The sequence below is a fragment of the Ammodytes marinus genome (assembly GCF_949987685.1).
Source record: "Ammodytes marinus genome assembly, chromosome: 8".
Taxonomy (NCBI): Eukaryota; Metazoa; Chordata; class Actinopteri; order Uranoscopiformes; family Ammodytidae; genus Ammodytes; species Ammodytes marinus.
In genome coordinates this window covers 28,954,710-28,978,912 of record NC_137212.1, presented here as the reverse complement: position 1 = coordinate 28,978,912, position 24,203 = coordinate 28,954,710, and the positions used below count along the sequence as shown (strand labels likewise).

Sequence of the window (24,203 nt, the reverse complement as noted above, 5' to 3'; positions counted from 1 at the left end):
AGTGATTGATCTCAATGAAACCTCATCTTTTTGAGGTTCAACAGAAGAATTACAGCACACATCTCTTTCCTGTGGAGTCACACACAATGATATGTTACTTTTGGCAAACATTCTGTGCTTTAGCCAGCTGTGTTTTTATAGCCACAGGTCACATTGGGAATGAGTTAAAGTGTACAAAAACTGAGAGCCTGGCTGAAGGGCCAGGGTGTCCTGTGTGCCTTACTGCGTGTTCAGATATCTTTAGTACCGTATATGACAGACTCTCTAGAAGCAGCAGCAGCTATCGGCCTCTGTAGAACATAAATATATACTCGAAAATAATGTGTTGTGCACCGTTACTGAAATGTTATGTCGCCCTCGTGATGTAGAGCGTAGTCGTCTGGGTTTGGAGAAAAAGCCACTCTGTTCTGTAAATACAAGGAAGAGTACAAAGTAAGCAATATTTGACTGCAAAGTCTTATCTTGGAGTGTGTTTTCCATGTATAAAAAAAAAGGCAATGACCAAACAGTCCCACGACACATCTATCACCACTTGAGTCTCCTGCAGAAGGCTTTAGCTAACTCACATGCAACATATTCCATCACTGCAGGTAAACGCTTCTTGGCAATTCAGCCCCCAGCCATACCCAGGTGAAAAACAACTGTAGGCCAAGTGAATGGTGCGGAGACATATTTTTGCGATGTGCAAATGTTCACGTGGCTGTGAATTGTAGCTAGAGAGTGCGAATGTGCAATACGGCAAAATCTCTCTCTCTCTCTCTCGTGATGCCCAGGTTTAGGTAATGCTGTTAAGATCTGTGAAAGTTCCTACCATACGCCACGAGTGATGACTGTTACTGCCAATGTATCCTGGTCTCCGATATATACCTATACCCATCTGACTGTCTGAAGTAACGGTTAAAAAACTGCCTTCGTGTGCCAGCTTAACCCCTTGGTATTTTGCACTACAAAAAAGGCAAATAAGTTAAAATGTGTAATATATCTATATCGACAGCTCATACTTGTGTCTTTAGGACTTATCATCTTTGTGTCCCTATGTACAATAAAGTGAGGAACAGTACAAGGCACACATTTAACAGCTGAATTGTTACAAAGATATAAATAACAAAAAAAAAAAAAAAAAGTTCATGAGTAGTGTGCTCTCCTCTAACTACTGTATGTCCACTGTGCTTTTCAATGACAACATATGCTCTCTCTCTCTCTCTCTCTCTCTCTTCAGCCGCCACCAGTGTTCTGTGTCAATATGATGGTCTTCTCCCAGAAATAAAAGCTAGCGAGCTCTGATCCGGTTGGTTCGTAGTGTGACACACGGAAAGAGAGAGAGAGGCTTGTAGCAGCGGCCAGCTTTTTGGTGGTGGTGATGGTGGGTGTGGCGACCGTGGCTCACTGTAGTGTGTGTGTGTGTGTGTGTGTGTGTGTGTGTGTGTGTGTGTGTGTGTGTGTGTGTGTGTGTGTGTGTGTGTGTGTGTGTGTGTGTGTGTGTGTGTGTGTGTGTGTGTGTGTGTGTGTGTGTGTGTGTGTGTGTGTGTGTGTGTGTGTGTGCGTTCGTTAAATGTTATCCACAAAGCTGCCGGGGAACAATCCGGTCCTGCCGTTCCTTTGCAGTGTGCCTTTGAACCAGCCGTCCTCTCTCTTCCTGTGAACAAACACAATGTCTCCCTCCTTCAGCTCCAGCTCCGCCTCGCTCTGGGGAGGATAGGATACCACCACCCTGTACCTGGGGAGGGACAGACAAATAAGGGCAAAGTCAGCCCACTCATACACAACAATGACAAACTTATGAGTGCTGCCGATGCCTGCGATATATAGTGTTACACTTTCAATGAACCAGACAGACAAGCAGGTCAGTCAGAAACGACACTATGTTACAGTAGGGATGATTTGAAAAGGCACCCCCCCCCCTCCCCTCCTGATGAGGTCAGGTCAGGTAGAGTTTCCATGTGGCGTTATTTATGGTGTTAGTTAAATATCATGCATGAACGATAGCTTCCTTCAAAATGTTATCCCTTATTGTGCTTTTGCATGCCAACAGCATGTAAGAGTGGCTGGTTTAACCAAGCAAAACATTTGAGATGGCGGGCTTGATCGCAGTCCATATTGCTTATTACATGTATTTCCTTGTGTATATATACAGTCGACACGTTATAGTTAGGCTTCATTAGTATTTTAATCCATATACGTAGCAAGTCTGAAACACAGAATCCACCCTCCCTTCCTAAGATGTCATCGCCCATCTTGATGTTTTACCGTGGACATGGTCATTGTCAAAGTTTGGCACACATGGCCTAACTCTAGTGTAACAGTAGACTTACCTCTCGCATATGATGGGCCGTGCATCATGCTGTTGAGATGAGAGGGAGGAGCAGGGCTGGCGGGGAGGAGGAGCGATGGGTGCACATACTTCCAGGGGAATGCTCTTCCTATAGCAGGACTCTGGGGCTGAGGAGGCTGAAGACACAGCAGCAGGTTCAGGCTCCAGGCTGCCAGAGCCACAGTCTGGGCCCACTGCACCGTGTACAGCCTCTCCTATGGCCGCCTGCTGCTCTGCCTCAAGGGTGGGAGAGGAGGGCGGGGAGGGACGAGACTTCTTCTTATTGGAGGACAGCAGCTTCAGGAGACTTTTCTTTTCTCTCTGCGGAAACAGCAGCATTTTGTTTGAGAGCTTGCAACAACTCCTGAGGCACGAGCAATTTTCCCAAACCACAGACAGGTTTATTCTAGTGCCAGACTGGCTGTCTCTTTTTTTAAACTGCCGTCATACACAAATGTTGTCGGAGAAATTCCTATTTTTAACCACACAGAAAAGTTTCAAACCATAGATCAGGAGGATGGAAAATCAAGGCCACTGTCTGTTACAACACCCAGAAACAACTTCTCCTTGTTGAGTACTATTGTGGAATCCCATCAAGGTGACTGGCACTCTAAACAAAATGCAACCAGGAATCTCAGACACTCCCAACCACTACGAGGCATTTCAATCATCTGGCGAGATAGTCAAATATGCTAGAAATGAAAAAACTAAATCTCCATCGGGATTGAACATGCAAGAAAAATGCACCACAAAAGAGAATTAGATATAGATTATGATACTGAAGCTCCTGGAAGCTATAAAAATATATTTTAAAAGCATATCAAACCTTGCCATCCTTGTCCATTCTGCAAGCCAGAGCAGAGTTGTTGAGAGCGCCCACAGGCACAGTGAGGACAGGTACGGGCCTCAAAGCGTCCCCGTCCAGGGATGCAGCACTGACATTGGGCGGGGTCAGAGAGGCAGCGGCACAGCCCATTGCCACTCCGGCCCGGGTACAGCCCTGGACCGGACTGGAGGAAGGCTGGGAGCATGCTGCCAGGTGGGGGAGATAGGACACAGGGGTGGCAGACTGGAGGGAGGTCACTGCTACAGTGGGCCGGTCCTGACTGTGACATGCAGCTGAATACAGGAAAGAAAACAATATTACAACGATTGAAACCCCCTTTAAAAAGGCACACTGTAACTTTGGGTGTGTCAGAGAAGTGAACAATTTCTAAGGTGTATTCTCATTACTGAATAGACAAGCTTTCCTCACGGGAAAATTGGATCACTGGAACACTGTTTGAAGTGAGCAAGCTAGCTTAGAAGTTGACGTTTCACCATTTTTTCACTGCAGCAGGGCCCACAGTTTTCTTACAACCATCTTCTAGTCTTACGTTTGGTTCCAGGTTCTTCAAAATTATTTTCTTTTGACTTATGCCAATAGAATTATTCAATACTAAGAATCCAACGCAGAGAACATGTGTTTTGTAAACTAACTGCAGGTTCTGTAAATGTAAACAAATACCCCTTTCCCTGGAAACTGCATAGTGCACCTTTAATCCAACAATCAAACATCCAGTATACGTTTCCCTCTCAGTAGATTTAGATGTACCTGTCCTGGCCGCGTTGCGAGCCTGGTTCACAGTCATTTGGGAGTTGACGTGCAGAGGGACTTTGGGCTGTTGACCCGTGGCTGTTTGAGCTGCTGTGATCAGCGCTGCAGGCTGGGAGTTGGCAGGTGAAGTGCTGGAGCACACGGTGAGAGCTTTGTTGAAGTCGGGACCTGGAACAATGGCCCCGAGGGGAGCGGAGGAGGGGCTGACGATGGTGACCCCTCTGCCCGCCTGAGTGCACAGACTCATGGGCACTTTGGGCTGGGTGCTCCCCGACCCAGTCCTGAGGAGAGAGGACATACAGACGGGTAAGAACCAGCAGTCTGCCACAGCAGCAGAACATTAGATCAACAGGATGCATGTTATACCTCATAAGTAGAGTTGAGGGATATATCCAATTCTTTATACCTTTAAACCTTCCCCAAAATATAACCCCAGACAGTACACGGTATTATTGTTGGGTATTATTAATACCTAGTTCTACCTCAACTCTAACGTATCTGTTTTAGTTGCTCGCCTAATACTACATTTTCCAGGATTACATTGAACTAAAAACGATGAAGTTACCTTCACCAAATATACTCTGAACTCTTTTACTGAACAGCGCTTGAACACATCTCAACATAACTACATTTTCTAAAATTCCAAACAAAGGAAGCAAACACAATGACTGTATGTCATGTACATAGTATTTGAAACGGCATTCTTATATTTAAGATGTTATACAGCATGGAGGTCTTTGTTTCTATTAATCCCTTCTGATAAAGAATCTCACACGGCGCAGAGCGAGTATGAACCGGTATGAATGAACTCAACTTGTTAAATAGACGTGTCCTTTTTTGACAGGTTCTTTATTTGACAAATGAGGCCTCCATCATTTCTGTCATCACTTTTAGAGCGTCTTCAAAACACAGCCATTGGTGCTGCTGCTGAACACAGACACAAGCTCTTAAGCCATTCACCATAAACATGAGCTCATTACACAGCAGATGTTCTCATGGTGGGAATTAAAGGAATACGGTCGTACCATATTACTAGCCAGTAAAAAAACTATTCAGTGCAAAAAAAATGTCTTTTTAGTTTAAAAATGTGGTAACACTTTACTATAAGGGTACATTAATTAACGGTTAGTGAATGCTTAGTTAATGCTATTAATGGTTAGTTAATGCTTATTAAGCATTAACTAATGTTAAAGCTGAGTTATTAACAGTTAGTTAATGTTTCATTAACTTATGCTTAGTTAAGGATAAACTAAGCATGCATGTATTAATAATTGATAGGTTTTATATAGCGCTTTATTGCCTAGGCACTCAAAGACGCTTTACAGGGTTCCTGGTTCAATTCGTTCACACCCAGTCATACCAGTGGTGGTAAACTACGAGAGTAGCCACAGCTGCCCTGGGGCAGACTGACGGAAGCGTGGCTGCCATTCAGCGCCAACGGCCCCTCCGACCACCACCTCAAACATACAGCAATCATAAGGGTCTTGCCAAAGGACACAACAACCATGACACAGGTGGCCGTCTTATATATTTTATACGGGTTATGCTAAAAAAAAACACACACACACACACACACACACACACACACACAGGTGGGAATGTTAACCTATGGCCATGGAATCACAGACAAATGCATGTGAAACTTAATGTACTTGAAGTGCATGTTGACAGCAGTAAAGTGACTGACCTGCTGACTGGGCTCATGTAGTTCCCGGGGAAGACTCCGATCTTGCCCGTGTGCATGGAGGTGCCCTTGAACCAGCCGTCCTGACAGCGCTCCAGCACCAGAAACATCTCTCCCTTCCTCAGCTCCAGCTCGTCCTCCTTACGGGGAGTGTAGGGGAACATAGCCACATAGCTAGATACAGAAAGAAAAGAAAAAAACAGTAAACAAAATGAGGAATGTAACACACACACACACACACACACACACACACACACACACACACACACACACACACACACACACACACACACACACACACACACACACACACACACACACACACACACACACACACACACACACACACACACACACACACACACACACACACACACACACACACACACACACACGTTTTTTTCCCCTTATGGATTTTATTAGGCATGCCATTTGTTGAGGATTTACGCCGCTGACTATATCTGTACATCTGTCATCATCATCATCTCCTTTGAGAGCCTCCAGCAGAGACTATGTCCTCTGACCCCAGAGAAAATCAGCAATGGAGGACAAAATCATTTGCTAGTCATCTCTCTGTCTCTCTCTACAGCAGAGCATAGTAAACAGCCTTGGAATGGCAGCCAGGGAGATAGATAGATAGGAGCCTCCGCTGGGATGTTTTCAGTTTGATTTTCAATGTTGTCAGGGGATGGGAACGTGGTATGCCTCAGAGTCTGACATGCACACATACACAGGCAGGCAGGCACAGGCAGACACAGATGACGGCAGCAGCAAAGCAAAGCAGGCATGCGTGGATCTAATTCTTGTCAGGTGTGTGGTGTCTTGGGAGAAATAATGAGGTGAGCAGGGGGAAAGGGGTTAAAAGTCAGGGGTGACACAGAGGATCTCCAATAGGACCCTGGAGACTGTCATCCACTAAGGCTTTGACCCCCTCCTTCACCTGTGCACATGCTCACACTCTGCAGCCTCACACTGACAGCTGAAAGGGTGGAGGGGGGGGGGGGGGTTCCACAGACAGGAGAGGACTTCCCACTCTAAACTGAACACCGACCAGGCTTTAAGGCCCCAGCGGAGCCATCGGTGTGCAACCAAAACCGCTTCTGACATCTCACTGCACATTTTTAAGAAGAGACTGCATAGTTCTGCGTGGGACTGTTTTTATAAACTCACACTGTGGGCCTTTGTCTCCCACTTTGGTCGCTGATGCTGGGGGAGGGCCTCTGTCCCGCAGCCAGTGAGTACGCCGCACCGTCGACGGAGGACTGCGGGGGAGGAGGGGGGGGCGGTGGGAGAGCATTCTGTGTTTTTAAAAAAAAGAAAAGGAAAAAGAAGAAGACAAGACAAGAAAATGAGCAGTTACAATCTGGGGATCAACCTCTTCATTACAATTTCACGACAATCCATCATTTTTTTTTTTCCTTTTAGTATGACGCAGGGGGGGAGCGAGAGACAAAAACAACTTACACCAGACCCTGAGAAAACACAGAGAGAGAGAGAGAGAGAGAGAGAGAGACAGAGAGTACGTGTTGCGTAAGTGGAGAAACCAGTTTTTGTTTATGAGCAACAAAGATCATATGTCATCTGGGATATTCCCTCCGGTTGGGCCGATACTGAGGGAAAACCTGGGTTTGGCAGACGTTTATAGTTTTGATCCCGACTCCCCCCCCAGCCCCCCCGCCCTCGCAACTGAGAATTTCCTTTCCTGCTTGTTTGTTTGTTGCTAGGAGACCACATAGCTAGATGTTAAATTCATTGCAGTATTTTTAATTGGGACCATATGAAAAAGGAAAAAACATGTCTGTGGACATACTTTAGAAGCCTCAAAGCGGAGCGTGAGTGGATCCAACTTGACTCTCTCTCTCTTGTTTTCCCTTGCCCACCGTGTGTAAAGTGTAAAGCACGCTGGAGCTTTTTGACTGGAGGCAAATGAACGCAGTGTGCTTTACTGCTCTTATACTTTTTTTGTGTGCTACTAGATTACCGGATTAACGCGATAGGCATTTTTAGAAATAGTGAAAAACTGAAATGAGTATAGTGTGTTAGGGGTGTGATGACTCTTATACCTAGGGGCAAGATGAATCTCCCCCCAAGCTCAACATTTTCCAGCAGTGAGCAGCAGAGTAATAGCTTCCATGACACAATGGGAGGAGGAGAGTGGCCCTCTGTGGTATGTGCAAAAGGCCCTATGTGTATGTGCGAGAGGGTTGGATGTGCGTTTCGGTTCACTGCTGACGCTTGAGCTGAGATAATTAGGGTTGCCTGCGGGCTACAGAAATCATCTGTACAAAAACATCATGTAGGGTTCCCAAGTGAACCGGAGAGCTCAAAACCTTTTGTGTACACATTCCTGCCCATTCAAAAAACTCCACATGCCAGAGCATACACAGAGACAGACAGGAAGTAGGCCCGCTGTTTTGTGAGGGCCAGAAGGGATTTCTTGGGACATTTTATTAGCTACCTTCATTAGAAAAAAAAAAGTTCCAATTCTGCTTAAAATCCTCCTCCCTGTTGCCTTCTTTATGGGGTTGCTGACACATTGTGAAATCAATGATGGTAGAGCTACTGTATCTGATTATCGTCCACAGAATACATATTAACAAAGTTTCACATCTACAGAGCCTGAGGAAACTTTGTTGCTTGTTGGCAGCGGAAGGGAAATGGAAGGAAATATTACGGTGTGCACTGGTTAAGCCAATGTTGACAGATCATTTGATCTAAGTTCATATTTGGTATACTTGGCGCACCATTTCATGTACACTTGTTCCATCGTTATATTCCTGGCATGCATTATAATATTATGCAGTATTAAAATGTGGGATTAAAATTACAAACGCATTCAATTGGATACAAACAATGATACAGAATGACACATGGGTCAGCTTTCACAGAGAAAGTGGCAACAATGAATGAATGTATTCTTTGGCCCATAGCATCATGGTTTATACCTTTCATGTCTTAAGTATACATTTCCTCTGTTTAGCGTTTCAGAAAAAGCCACACACTAACTTTGAATTCATTACTCTAACGATGTTGAACTGATATTACATTGTTGTTTTGGGCCTGGTGTGTGTGAGATTTAGAAGACCTGCGGAGGACTCCACCTACCACAGGGATGGATGTGTAGCTCGTCTCCGAGGGAAATGTGAAGACCGTTGCTGTGGTAACAGGACTACTCGGGGGTGGGGTCACGATTAGTCCAGTTGTGCAAATGTGTACCTGTCGACAAATGGGAAACATAGATAGACCGTTAAATATAGCATAACACATCCAATGAAAAGTACAAGCTCCGCTTACGCGTGAGGCATTAAAGTGGGCTTCAAATATTCTACGAGGATGTCACATCGTATGTAAATGACTCAAACAGAAGAGTGATGCACATGTGCGATTGTATCCTGCTGGTGACTTAACCATAGCCACAGCACTGGTCTGATGATATGATTGGCCAGTTGTAACCAGCTGACCACCCAGTGGGACGTTTCATTGGGCATGTAAAAGAGAGGTGCCTTCTCCACCAGTCATCCACGTGAATCACTGTGGTGTCCTGGTAACAAGGCCGTACTGTTTGACACACAATATCTCCCTGTAGCTTGTGGTCTCTGTGCACGCATGGCTGCCCCAGACAGGGCCGCCCTCTTAAAGGTGAACCTTTCAGACTCCCATTCAATTCTTCACTGCCTCCTTATCTATTGTGCACTGGGTGTGCCAGGGGAAGGCAACATGTTAGTGTGTTCAAAGGTGACACTGTTAGTGAAATGGCTGGCCTAAGAATGAAAAAAAAACCCTAACACTGATGTACAATATATTACTGTTTAATATTTGTATGCTAATTTAAATAAATCCTCTTGGATTTAGGAAGGATGATGGATTTTGCAGCTGCTTGATTTGACAATCTTTGGTTGTCGTGTGTCTTGGTGCACCGGTAGACTAGATGGGAGGCTTGTTCATTTCCAGGACAGACTTCTCAGCCCGCAAGGCAACTAGGGCTTACCTTTGTTGCTCTTTGTCTGGGCGCTGGAAGGAGAGAAGATGGGCTGAGAGAGGAGAGCAGAGAGGCTGTGTATAGACAGTGCCTGGAGAGTCTCCATTGTGTTTTTATTAAACACAGTGATGTGTAAATCAAACGTATTGTCTGCCCCCGTTGTCACTGGGGGAGGATCACTTTACAGGCCTTTCTTTCATTCTAAAATGGACCCCCCCCCCCGATAATGATTTGTGGGGAAAAAGAAAACTGGAGTGATTATAAATGTGATTACAGCTTCTGTGAGGAGGACAGAAGTCTGTGATGATAAATCATATCTACATCAAAGCTTTTGGTTCGGGGGGGAAAAAACATGGTATTCCCGGGATGCACTTCACTGTATAAAAGCACTGGCCTCGTCTTCCCACTCTCACAAAGAGGAACACTTACACACACACACACACACAGTAGATGAAAGATTAATAGGGACTTTTTGGAACATAGCATTTCAGAGAGTCTGAATATCCAGACAACACAGGAAGTAAATTCCTGAGAGAGAGAAAAAAAGACAGAAAGGCAGAAAATAATAGAAAAACTGAGTTAGCGACAAGCTCCCAGAAACCTTGAAGTGGGACAGCAATGTGTATGCTGGAGGAGTATGAAAGCTGCTTCTGAATGTTGTCAAATCACTACTAGTATTTTAAAAACCAACATAAAAATGGCAGCTATTGTCTGAACACGCCAGCCAATGTTTAAGACAATACGTACAAGATAATGATGTTCTTATCCTGAGACAGATGATATGCACCAGATTAGACTTTATGCTTGTTCTCAAAAACTTACTTCAACCCTTTGAGAATCCTTATATCAATAAATGGTGAACGACATAACAGTTCTAAATCACCATATGAAAAGCTAGTGAAAGCCAATCTGGAGAACTTTTAGACAAAATCGGTAAATATCACCTCACGATTCGTGTTCGGTGTTGAGGAGATAGTCACTGATTTTGACAAAAATGACAACAAGCGTTAACGGGGAACCCAAATTTGATGATATTAAAAAAAATATTTTTAGTTGTATAATTTGAAGTCACATAGAGCCTCAGTGTGCTTGTCTTGGTAATCTGCACGCCTATTGCTGGGACTGTCCAGCACCATGTCGAAGCCGCTCTCCAGCAGCTAGCAGCCATAAAGCAGCTGTGTGAGTTCCTGTCATGTCGAGATTGGTGTGGAAACCTTGAGGGCTAAGCTGCAGTCGTTTTTGTGGACGAGTGGAGTCACGCATCCATGATTTCAAACGCTTGGATGGAGCAATGGCCTGTTTGGTATGATGGGGGGGGGGGGGGGGGGAAGGGAAGTCAGCCTAATTGCTGACAGAAGAAGAGTAGAGCCTTCGACGAGCAACAAACATCTTGGGAAAACAAAAAGAGCTAGACATTGTTTTTCCAGTTCTTCTTCTTCTTCTCAATAATATAATATTAATATTATTATTTCTACAGATTTGCAATTAAATATCACTTAACATGACATTGACAAAATCAGCTGATTGAGAGACATTTCATCCAGTTTGTCTCTATAACGGTCAATAAGCCAAACAGTGTTGAGCACTGTTGTAAATTGTGACAAAAAAAAATATTATGGCAAAGAAAACATCCTATGAAAGACTAAATAGTTTTTTTTTCACTCTGCACTCTTCCACATATAATCTCTCCGTTTTTTAAGTCGCCACATTGAGTGCAACATCTAGACCAGTCTTGTGGTTGGTAGGATGGCCGAGACGGAAAGGTGACCGACCAGTAACCACAAGGTTGCTTGTTCGATCCCCTGCACCGGAAAGGAGGGTGTTGTATGTAAAAACTAGTTGTGGCTGGTATTACATCTTCAGTGCCCACCATCTCTACCATTGTGTCCTTGAGCAAGGCACTTAACCCCAAACTGCTCCAGGGGCGCTGTACTATGGCTAATCCTGTGGTCTGACCCTCTCCGAAGTGTGGTAACTTGAGAGGGGGATATGCGAAAAGAAGAATTTGAATGTGCCTTGTGTAAATGGACAAATAAAGATAACTTAACAATGCAGCAGCCAGTCCCTTACATTTCCTGTGTGTGTGTGTGTGTGTGTGTGTGTGTGTGTGTGTGTGTGTGTGTGTGTGTGTGTGTGTGTGTGTGTGTGTGTGTGTATAGAGTGAGTTCCATCTAACCTGTGAGGGTGCGCTGCAGGAAAGCCCCCCGCTGATCTCCCCGATGCGGGCGGCTGCCGTGGGGTTGCTGGAGCTGATGAGGACCGGCCCACTGATCTCCATGGAGTGTCTCTGGGGGGGCGGGGCCAGCGCCGGCTTGTGGGACATGGTGAGAGAGGTGAAGGAATGTCGCTTCTTGCTGTTCTTCTTCTCTCCTGGCCGCTGGGAGCCACCGTTGCTCTGGGGCCCCGAGGAGGAGGAGGAGGCCCCCTCGCCACACTCTCCGTTGGAGTCCGACTGCTTGTCCAACTCTATAAGCTGACGAGCCGCCGTGTTGAACTGTGAGAGAGGAAGAGAGGCAAGGAGGGGGCGGGGGGGGGGGGGGCAATGAGAGGAGTACAAGGAGGGGGCGGGGGGGGGGGGCAATGAGAGGAGTACAAGGAGCAATACACAGTTCAGAGAGGAAAGAGAAGCTCACAGACTCAAGAGTAGTTCATTCATCTTTTTTAACACCATATTTTTTTAACTTGACCCTAATTACTTATCTTTCCATCTTTTTAACACAATTCTTAAATTAAAAAGTTAAATGTATTGCGCATTTTTCATGTATTGTGTTTTTCAAGTTTGACCTACTGGCCACTGTTGGACTGCTGGTTACGTGATGTGTGCGTGCGGCATATTGTGTTACTGCCGGGTATGTAAACTGGGCACACACACACGTTCTGAACAAACAGGTATTGACTTGAGAGTATTTACATGATCATAAAAACTGTCACTCTTCATAATAAAGCTGATTGGTATGGCCGACCTCTCTCTTTATCTGGTCAGTGGAGATGGCTAGCAGCTAGCAGTGATCCATCAGGTCTTTGAACAGGGCATATTAGTGTGGGAGGAGTTGTTGGTTCACAAGTGCAGGCTTGGTGACCCTTTAAGGCACCCTTATGTTTAACTCTAAAAGGTAAAAATCAAAGGGAGGAACACTAAAAAGGTTTCAGTTAATCACAGGCTGCTCTCACCTGCTGTCACATGTTGCCCCCAAGCAGCTCCCTCTACTTTAAACTCCCTCGACAGACAAGCTAGGTGTTTCACAATAATGCAAGAGGGAGCCTGGGCAGGTTCACATCAGCACATTAAAGTCAGACACAAACCACAAGGTGAGGAAGCTTAACTTTCATTCTATTTAAGAGGCTCTCTACAACAGGAGATTAACGTATATGAACAAGAAAAAAAGGCAAGAAAAGGTAATAATGTAAAGCAATGATGTTCAGCAGCTGTGACTGAGCCAACAAAATAACTTTTTGGGCTGCTCTATAAGAATGTGGGATTGTAGTGCATGTGAAACCTGAACCTGAAGAGTGCATGCTATTTAGTCAGAGGAGAACAACATATTCTTTTCTGCAACAGTGGATCCTGCTGTGTGCACAATAGAATATACAGCTTTAGACAGTCTGCATTATGTTCCTGCAAAACCCTCACTCTGGGGAAAATAAAGAAATAAAGAAATATAAATAGGACAGAATAACATAAACGGAATAAATAAAACTGTCACAGCTTTTGAAAAAGTGATGTTTTTTCTAGACTAACCTATAATACATTTAAAGCCAGTATTATGTTTCAGGCTATATACGATAAGATATCTATCTAACTATATAAATCAAGGAAATATGTCTGTCTGTATGTCATTCTTCATTTTTCTCTTCGACAGCTTGACCCATCACTCTGAAATGTCACACGGCCCCTCAGTTTATAGCTGAACAGAGACTGAGGATATACCTGGCCAGAGACTGACAGAGCTATTTGTCTCATTTGTCAGCGCAAACGTTGAACAAAAACCTGGATTTCTGTGGAGCATCTGTGCTGCGATTATTGCTGAAAGTCTGTGCATGCGCTAACTGGGCCGACTCATTTAACCGGTCCATGTTGCTTCAGTTGCTGACGGGAGCAACAGGAGGAGCGATATTCTCTGCTTTGTGTTGTGCAATGGAGGAAACAAATCTCCTGCATGTCTACACATCTTTTTGAGAAGCAGAAAAAAGTCAAGTAGGGGAGAACGGGGTTATATGTCACACGGGCTGGTTGTCACATCTGTTATATCTCGACACCAGAAGGCACTGTATGTGAAAATCCGGATATTGAAATATCCAGAATTGGGATCAGGTCACCTACATAGTCCTCCTTGGAGGAGCGCTTCCGTGCTAAATTCACCGGCCATTGTCGTTTGAGAAAAAGCAGCAGACCGGCGCAGCGCTTTATGTATATATCACACCTGAGGCTGCTTATGCTTTTGCTAGGAGCCCCTTTTAAAACAGACATTGAAGCAGTATCCAGCAGTGAGGGGGTATGAAATATTCGCCTGTGATCTTCACAAAATTCTAACCGCACACGCACATCCCGACATTGACATGTAGTTGCACTGCACATATCCACGGGTAAGGCGCTAGGTGCATATGATTTATCATATTAACAACAGCCTTTAAATGATACATGAAATCATCCTTAGAAAAGGAAAAAGATTGACTTTATTCAGGATTATCCCCTTAAGCTTTTAAGTAGGACCTATGGAGCTCTAAAGAGTGAGAGACTGGGACTTTGACTGTCTAAATCTTCAAAGAGACTTTTAGTGGTTTTCAATAAAAGACATGAGCATTTCAAAAAAGGAAGAGAAGTATCATCCGACACTTTTTACAAGAGTATAAGAATAGAGGACTTACGTTCAACAGGATCAAAGCGCTTTACGTTTTTTCTTACCTCGACATATGAGATGGGAAAAATTCCAATTTTATCTCCCAGCATATTCCCTCTGCCCAGTTTTCATCCACTCTTCGAATCACGGTAAGGACATCGTCCTGTAAAAGTCAACACAGACAAGGGCACTGCATGAGGAAGAACCTAATTAAGTGATGCTGATTAAATAAGAGCGGTGTCTCATCACTGACCCTGAGGAACAAACACTGGACAGAAATAATGAGGCTGGGACAAAATTTTTATGTAAGTGACACAAGACTAAAGAAAATGGCGTCGAAGGCAACACATTCCCATTTCAAAAACCACTTAGTAAGCTTGTTTCTTTGTTTTTTTGCTCATGTGGTATACACACAACTGATGACAGCAGACAAAAACATAAAAGTGTGATCCAAACAGCTGCACAGAATGAACCACTCAATTACTGTTTGAGTTAAGCAGTGCTTCTGCTCTATATGGCATTCTTTCTATCCAGCCTAATTACAGTTGCTCATCAAGGAGTCTGGCTCTAAAAATATAAACCATTTCTCCGGGTGTTGGCAAGCCTTACATTAAAACACACTCACACACACACACACACGCAAAACTTAGGAAAATGAATACTTGGTAGACACAGTGTTGACGTAAGGAGATGTATTTTTGTTTTTTTTACTACAGTGAGCACGTGGCAGAAGCTTGGCCATGCAAGGCCACTGTATTCTACCTTAGAGAATGGCAGGCAGTCCTTGTCTGCCTCCTTGTCCTTGAGCTCAAAGTCGTAGAGAGCTTTGCACTGAGGCGGCGGCTGTGGCAGCGGCTTGATGACCTGGACAAAGTTGGTGGGGAAGAAGCCGTGGACCCCGCCCATCTCCCCGTGGTACCAGTTCTCGTCCACCTGCCGGCGCAGGATGATGATGTCACCCTTGGCGAACTTGAGGTCTCCCGGTTCCTTGCCGTCGTAGTTGTAGAGCGCCTTGGCACAGGGCAGCTGGGATCCACCCTGCAGAGACAGAGATGGAGAGAGGGTCCAGTTGAGAGATAAAGGTGATACAAAACAAAAGGCTAAGAGATAAAACAGCCTTCGAAATTCTGCACTACATTCTAACCAGGCATCAATTTTAAATGACAGAACTTTCTATTTTGTTCAAATTCAGTCGGATTCATCATACAAACTGAATCACCAGTCAAAAGGCACAGTTTTTTCAGAAATGTAGCAGAGCGTTGCTTAAGACGAGTGAGGCAAGCTTAAGCCCAAAGAGGCAATAGTCTATATGAAAGCCGTCAGATTTCAAAACACCATTCCCTGTCACTGTCTCCCCTGAATACCTATGCGACGTGAACTTAGTGACATCTTTTAAACAACAAAGATAAAGAAACTTGTGAGTGTGTTTCTACAAAGACAGTAAACTGTCCCGATGGTGAAAAGGTCTTGTGTTGTGTTTTGACAGTTGTAAGTGTGATGAGCCGGGCTGGTTGTGAGTAGCTGACTAACTCCTTCAGAGGGCCCAGGACTCTGTCCCTTTATCCTGCAGAGGAAGGTTTTGTATCTGGGCCTGCTAGCCTAGCCCAGTCCTGAAAGGCCCATTCACGGAATGACAATCCAGGGAGAGAGGGAGTAGAGAGAGGGGGGGGGGGGGGGGAAGTAGCAGGATAGAGAAGCATCAATGTACTCTATTCAGGGTGGGTGTCCATGAGTCTCAGTCCAAAACCAACCCCCTACTATTTATCCCACTGCAGTTACACATCTTTCACACTGATCAGAATCCTAAACATCGCTAAATGAGTGGATCACAATTGTGGAACTCAAAATGGAAGTTCCAAAGCGAATTTAGGGAGATGAGGAAAAATGGCCAGAGGTTGTCAGGTAGTCACTGGCAGAGTGAGAGAGAAAGAGAGAGTGAGCCAGGGAGAGAGGGGTTAAAAGTGAGTTTGGAGCAGACTCTGCAGTCTTGTTAAAGGCTAATGAACCATTTAAAGGCTCAGAGGAGAATAAAAGTGCAGACTGAGCTGTGATGGTGAGCCAGGCTGACATTACCCTGCTGCAGAGAATCACACACAGGCTGAACGCACAGAGCCAATGGCTAGTCCCGCCTGTGGGGAGAGGGAGAGGGAGAGGGAGAGAGAGAGAGAGAGAGAGAGAGAGAGAGAGAGAGAGAGAGAGAGAGAGAGAGAGAAGTGGGAGGAGGGGTACTGCACACTGCGTTCAAACTGGGCCTCATTTCAGGGGGAAAACTGGGCTTTTTGAGCCCACCCAGGCCTGGCAAGGAGTTTCGTGATGAAAATGCAAATTAAAAGTGGAAGCTCAGCGCAGCATTTTTTTTGTTGCAAATGACAGAAGAGGTTCAAGCAGCACAAAAAGCCAATAGGATCTAATTACATGCAAAAACTATGAACCGCTTGTTCCCGTGAAACTGAAATTCATAAGCACTTGTTTGTACACCGAGGCCTAGACTTGATAAAACCTTTAGTCGTGGCACAGTGTTGTCCAAAGTCATACTTGTTATGTAATTGATATTGCACATAGTAAAAGTCTCACTTGAACTCATAAAATGTGTTAGTAAATACTAGTAGTGCATGTACAAAGCGCACTGCACTAAAACAATACAACCTTTATATTTGCCAGCATGGCAAGATGAGACTGCTGGGAATTCAAGATTGCCCTGCTGATTTTCTGCTGAATTAGTATAGTTTTTCCTGAACAGTTCCTTGCTGTTGAGGACACTCACTCATACGGGGTAATATGTTTGGCTCCCGCACTCTTACCGCCTACTTCTGAGCTGGGTTTTGATCTCCCTATCGTGGCCTCATAAGAGAGGGGTTGACAGGCAGAGGTACATTACCATGGTTCACTCGAGCTAACATAGTGAGAGGGAGAAATGAAAGACTTTAGAGGCCTTTGGATGGAAGACAAGAGAAAAACTGGGGATGGGTGATGGCTGGAGGGGATGGGGGGGGGGGGGGGGGTAATATCCGGTTTGCGTCAGTGGAGATGGTGTTGTTGTGTCTGCATAAAAGGAGCAGCATCAGTGCTAACCAAACATCCCCCCTGGAGCAGAGAAAGGGGGCTGTATTTCTAACAGGAATGTATAGAGCTAAAGAGTTGCCGTCATATAAATGATATATTAAAGTCTCATCCCCAAGCTGCTGGCAAAACAAAACACTCACACGCATTGAGATATCTCACTTTGCCTTTATCGCTTTTAAAAAGCTCCCCAGAGGGCATGAGACTGCATTAAGCTACATCTCTGTCGCACAAAGTTCAGCCTTTAACATCTTAAAGCCACTATAAAAAAAAGACATCAACATGGAGATAGAGTTTCTCTTGGTCTAAGCCGGGGCCAAGCACTCCAACTCTCCCAATTGTTCTCTCAACATCTGCTGGGAAAGTTTATGGAAGTAATTATACAGCAGCCTAAGCCACGGATGGGGCTGCTGACTGCTGCATCAGACTTGTAAAAAAACCTTTCTGACTCCTCCTAGCCTCTTTTAAAGATGGCCACGGCAGAAACACCACACTTAGTATGCATAAAATCCTATAAATTAACAGGCCCTTTTATTTTTCCTCATCCCTTCACTAACGCTAATACTCAAAAGTACAATGCCATCCCGGCATTCACAAACTAGTAGCATATGGGCTATCAACTTAGAGAGCAGATAAGTGATATGGTGACACACACCAGCTTGAAATGATAAATATGCCCATCAGTAAAGCATAATATCAGTGAAAATGAATGGTGTTATGGATTTCATGTGTCATTACCTTGTAGCAGACGGATAAACAGATACTAAAGTACAGCAGTAATTAAAGTAAGCTAAACCAGGCGGCTGCTTTCACAACATCTTAACACCACATTGTTTTTTAGTTGTTAATAGTTGTGACTATCAAAAGAGAAATCCAATATAAGTGTTTTCAATACACATTACACAATATTACATACTTGTTGTGCCAACATCCACTGAGGGAAGGAAGACACACAGATAAGATGGGAACAGGTATTCATTTTAAAAGAGCATAAACAGCCAAGCGTGAGAACAGAGCCTTCTCTTATACAGGATTAAGTTAATTCAGTGTGGTCAGAAAAAGTCCCAGCAAAAATACAAGAAGCCCAAGATGTATGCACAAGGATTCTAACGTAACTCCACTCATTTTCCTTAAAGACCTACTTCACCGGTGGAAATATGAAGGTTTATTGAACTCTGAGATCCTATGTAGTATAAATGTGCAAACATTTTAGAAATCGGTTCATCCTAGCCTGAGAAAAGGCAGAAAGAGTGTTTTTTGGTCTCACTGTCTAACCCTACATGTTCCCATGTGTGACATCACACTAGTAAAAATGTAGGGTTAGGATTAACAGGACAGCTGGGCCAAGGGAAGACTGAGGGAAGAAAAACCTCATTCATTATATTATAATAGCGATTTTATAATGATAGAACGCTGGTTCCGTATTAGGGGTGGGAATCTCTTGGCACCTCACGATTCGATTCGATTCCGATTCAGAGGTCAACGATTCGATTCAAAATCGATTTTCAATGCATCTCAATGCAAAACATTTTTAATGTACATACCCATGTGTGAATTTCAAAAATATATTTATATGCACATCTGAGTTTGCTACTCAGAGTTTGCTAATCACTTCCTACTTTTGTGATAATCATTAAAGACAATCAACAGATGAATTGCCTTCTCTAATATTGTATTAAGAGAAAAGCTTTTCTTGTCACAAATATGACTTTCTATGAACAGTGCAATAATCAATGCAGCTTTCAACACAATATGGAAGTATGTAAAAACTAAACCGATTCAGTTTTATTTTATTTCTAATCTCGTAAATCATGTTTCTATAGGATTTATATTCTATTATCTATTTTCTATGTGATTTCAACACATTGTACAAAAAGTATGGCTTGGAATTCAGCTCTCATACAAAAACGTAACAGAGATAAAGCCAGTGCAGGTCATGGGTTTGCTGCTCTCAGCCCTTTTGAAGCCACTTTGGAAACAACTCGCACATGTGTGGTGTGCATGCGCAATGGCGCAGGAAGTATTAGTATTTACAAAAAAAAAAAAAAAAAAAATTATTAAAAAAAAAATGTAATAAAAAAAAAAAAAAAAATCGATTATTAACTTTTCTGAATCGATTCAGAATCGTTCGAGAGAGAATCGATTTTAATCGGAAAATCGATTTTTTTTCCCACCCCTATTCCGTATGGGTGAAGTATTCCTTTAAGGGGGCTAGCCTAGATTACTTATTTTTGCCTATTTTTTTTTGTTTTGTTTTTCAGCACAATGCTTTCGTTGGCAATCAAGTCTTCAAACACTGGTAGAGCCTCCATTTCCCCAGTGCCGGTAACTGATCTGAGTATGTTATGTATGTATGAGTGGGACACAAGACAGGGAGGAGACAAAAAACAAAGTGAAAGCAAAAAGAGCGAGATTAGGAGCATCAGCTTGTGTGTGTGTGTGTGTGCAATTACTCCTGTACTGCAGATAATGCAATTAGATCTGTGAGCTAAAGGGATCTGGCTGTTAGAGTGTTCTCTTCCACAGCACTGGATTACAACTGAATTAGCCGTAGTGTTCTGCTCGACGGGCACAGCCAAACATCACCACCACCACCACCACCACCACCACCAGTGAACACAGACAGGCGCAACGACACGACGCAATGAATGCACACATCCACGCATGCATGTGTGGCATGCAAGACTAGGTCAAATGGGGATAATTACACTCAACAGCTTGTCTTTATGCAGTAATGTGTGCGAGAGACGTTTTATAAAGACAAAGCATTTAGGCGTATAAGTCTGTTGTTGTGCAGTTTGTTGTGGCTCTTCCACGGTGCATGAGAAGTATCTTATTATTACACTTGTTGTATGTTGCATACTTCCTCTATTTACAATTGTTTTCATCTCCACTTTGCTCCTGTTTTATTTTATTGGTTTTCTTTATATACTAATGTATTATTTATTATGTTATTATTACATTTTATTGTTCTTAAACTGTTTTAAGTAAAGTTATTTTTTGTACTTTATTGTTATTTTTATCATTGTCATCATTGTTATTTTATTGACTGTTTCTTATTCTTTTATTATTTTAAATAATAATTTTATTGCTTAGCGTGCATTGGTCTCCGCATCCATTTTTGCTTCTTTCTTATTTTTTTTTGCTTTCTTCCTATGCTGCAATCGATGCACTTTGAACTACATGTACGTTTGTTTGAAAGGTGCCATATAATACAATCTGATTGATTGATTGATTGATTGATGCCATAAAACATGGTTCAGACAATCAGCTGGCTCAATGTATGAACGTGTTATAATGCATCAGACATACAAGACACTTGTAAAACAGATTGTCCTTCCAGCACAAACATAAAGGTTACAGCCAGGTAACTGTGGCTCTGTCAGCAGTCTATCAAGGGTTATGTGTGTGGAACAACAAGCACAGTAGACACAGCAACCTTTACCCCCCTTGTCTATACGGGCCAGACATGACTACACACTCCCATATAAATCCCTCCAGGAGCTCTGCAGGGGGCAGACAATGAGCAGGGGGTCCTACTGCCAAAACAATGTGCCCAAGGGTGAGGTGTGGGGGGGTTGTAGTCTGTCTGGTTTGCCCTTCCGACAAACATTTCCAGGACAAGACAGGTCAGACATTCTGCCGGTGGGAGCAAGAGAAGCATCTGCCACACTGCCCAGGTAGTCATAGATTGTATTATCACATTTGTTGTTCCTTTTTCCAAGCCATTGTTTACTGGAAGATCTAGTAGCCACTAGCCAGCCACTGGCATGGTGGTACTAGCATTGACACATGATGGGGGTAAGGAATCCGGCAGGGCCATCTTGTGTCCATTACAGCTACATTAGTTTAAATTGATTCCTAATGGGCTTTTTAATGACCACTGTGTGTGGAGCAGGCTTCTTTCACGGCCTCCCCCACACTGTCCACAAAACCTGAGTCTCTCTTGGTCATGCAGTGGTGGTGATATCAAGCTTATGAAAGCCATTAGCCAGAACAAGACCAAACTAAACAAGCCTGCAATCTGGTCATGTAATCATGTCCACAGAACCAGGGCAGAGGCGGAAATTGTATACATGCAGTTGTGTTTTGAGATATTTTCCCTCAAACTGTCTATTTCATTATTAATATCTTAACACCTAACACCGTTGTTTTCTACTGAGACATATCTGTGTATTAGGTGGCATCTCCTCATTGTTGGGAAGAACAATGGTGTTTGAAGAGTTTTGGGGGGGTCAGATTAGAACTAAATGCGGTGCCTCTAATACAGTATGTCCAAAAACAAAATCATAGACATGGTTAACACCCAAACACCGTGAATAATTCCAGTCAAATTCAAATCAGAAGGAAGAACAATATGCCAACATTGGAGTAGCGCTTGAGATGACTCATGACACGGTGTACTTATCTGGAGCTGTTGTCTCGCGCTCGCTGTCAGACAAAAGAAAAAGAAAAAAAACCACTTCCATTCTCTGGTTTCTATGGAAACTCCACGCAGGCAGGGGCACACTTTTCTATTTCTGGGTCTCTTGACAGTCTCGTGAATCTCATGAAAGAGTCATTCAGGTTCTAGACACTGTCCAGTTCAGAGAGAGAGAGATAGTGCTGCTGTGAGGGAGGGGGGCCCAGGGCGGTGGTAACACCTTAAAGAAATGGTTTGACATTTTGGGGGGGAAAATAAACCTATTTGCTTTCGTGCTAAGAACAAAGATCAATACAACTCTCAGGTGTGCCCTAAATATAACGGCTGATTAGCATACGGTAGTAGCTTAGCATCAACACTGAAAAAGGCTTGCCTGGCTCTGTCCAAAAGGTGACAAAATCCACCTAGCAGCACCACTACAGCTCACCAACCACTACAAATATAAGATGCAAAGAATCAAGTCCTTATAACATTATCAAACCTTCACTGCAGCATGGTATATATGATGTACCATTTTAAATGTCCCAGAGCAAAGTCAAGGATGTCCAAGAAGCGGGTAATGCTTTAATGTCAAATTGAACTCAAAACAAAAAGTCGAGCAGCAGCAAATATCCCACTTCAGCATTACTGTTGTGTATACGCAGACGAAGCTTTTCCAATAATCATCTCTTTGTGTTTTAACCTTTGAATGAAATCACATGGCAAATATTGGGTTGACAGGATTTGTGCATCGATGTGATAAATGACCTTGATTTGTCACATTTGATTTGTTTATTGGGACACTTTTATTTAGAAATGTTGGGGCCAGACTAGTACCTTCACTCCTGACAAGATTCCAGGTTTTATGCTGCACCGCTCTTCACTAGGCCAGCAGCACCAGAATTTAATAAAGAGAACCAACAAAGCAGAAATCACAATCAATAGAAACTAAGCAACACTGAGCCTTGGTGCAGTGGGGAATCATTTATCTACTTGACTGCATTTTGTGAGACAATAAAACCATGCAGGCTTTTCCCAAGAGCTTCACCCCCTATGACAATTTACTGTGCTTGTTTGTTTCCCCTCACTCCATAGTAAATATGGTCCCACATATTTAGGTCTACTGCAGGCACAGAAAGACTCAGAGAAGTCTGGAGGCCAGATGGAAGCTTCTCTGGAAACTATCACCCTGTTCCTCCTCATGTTCCTCCATATTACAGCCAGTAAAGGAATCTCTTCTGTTGGCCTCATATTGACCTATCACCACAGAGACAATGTCCTGTATTCCAGCACTGACAGTTATCTCTGTGGGTAACCCCTCACTGACCCCCACAAATCTACTGTTTTATTGCCAGCTCATGACCTCGCAGGTGTAGCCTAGGGGCTCATTGGAAAATCTGGGTGCTAGGCTATCCCCCTCTCCAAGTAGGATGGCTTTGATCATAAGAACATAAGGCTGCCATGTGAAAAAAACAGGAACTATATTAAGATTGGTGTCTGTGTATAATTATTTCTATTTAATTTTTGTTCATGCTTCAACCGTAAGGATTTACAATGAAAGCATGGTAAATCCTTATGAGAGGTGTGTCTGAAGGTGGTGGGGTCTATGAAAACATTCAACACATGGACATACAACCAAGACGGTTTGGAGCGCAGTGCACTTAGTAAAGCTATAGATTAGTCATCAGAAAGAGAGCATTTTGGCAGGAAGGGAGTGTGGATTTATGGGAGAGCCGTATGCACACACCGTGGAGCTGTCGCACATGCGGTTTTCATGAAGCGCTTGTGTTTGGCATACAGTCTATGGTGCATGTGTGTGCGTGCGTGCGTGCGTGTGCAGTCTCTACTGTGAAAATGAAATGGCACGAAACCACTTGCACATGAACTGGCACATCTCTTTGTGTGTGTACGGGCCAGTTTCTTTACCTGGCTGGCCTAAGATGAAAAGGGGGGTAAAAGGTTGGTTGTGTGGGTGGCCTTTGGATCACCCAGTCTGCCAGTTCATACGCAGGGCTTAACGACTGTTCTCACACAGGAACCCACTCACATTTCAGAGCAGACGGAGGGAGAGCGAGGAAGCTAGACGCACAACCAGAATATAGAAGGGGAGAGAAGAAACGCTGCGAGATCAAAAGAGTGAGAGAGGGAAATGAGGCACGGAGAGAGGAAGCAAGGCTGAACCTGTAATACGATTCTGTGACATACACATGCAGACACCGGCGTCGCCAGCCGCAACTAATCTAGGAAGGCAGGAACAATGGTGATGAAAAGGATGATAGAACATTATTTTTTTTTGGTTAAAAAAAAATACTATTGGGGATGGGAGCTGAGT

The 24,203-nt window shown here is 43.7% G+C and overlaps 1 protein-coding gene across 1 annotated transcript in view; it reads right to left on the bottom strand.

Moving 5' to 3' along the window:
- The window catches only part of sh3rf1 (SH3 domain containing ring finger 1), a 38,008-nt gene continuing 13,805 nt past the window's right edge, over window positions 1–24,203 (bottom strand). The window contains 11 exon segments of the mRNA XM_080032484.1: window positions 1–1,717; window positions 2,313–2,632; window positions 3,138–3,430; window positions 3,906–4,189; window positions 5,596–5,766; window positions 6,763–6,890; window positions 8,698–8,808; window positions 11,748–12,065; window positions 14,475–14,519; window positions 14,522–14,572; window positions 15,172–15,447. Of these exon segments, the coding sequence (XP_079888610.1) occupies window positions 1,549–1,717; window positions 2,313–2,632; window positions 3,138–3,430; window positions 3,906–4,189; window positions 5,596–5,766; window positions 6,763–6,890; window positions 8,698–8,808; window positions 11,748–12,065; window positions 14,475–14,519; window positions 14,522–14,572; window positions 15,172–15,447 (2,166 nt within the window). The 3' untranslated portion in view covers window positions 1–1,548.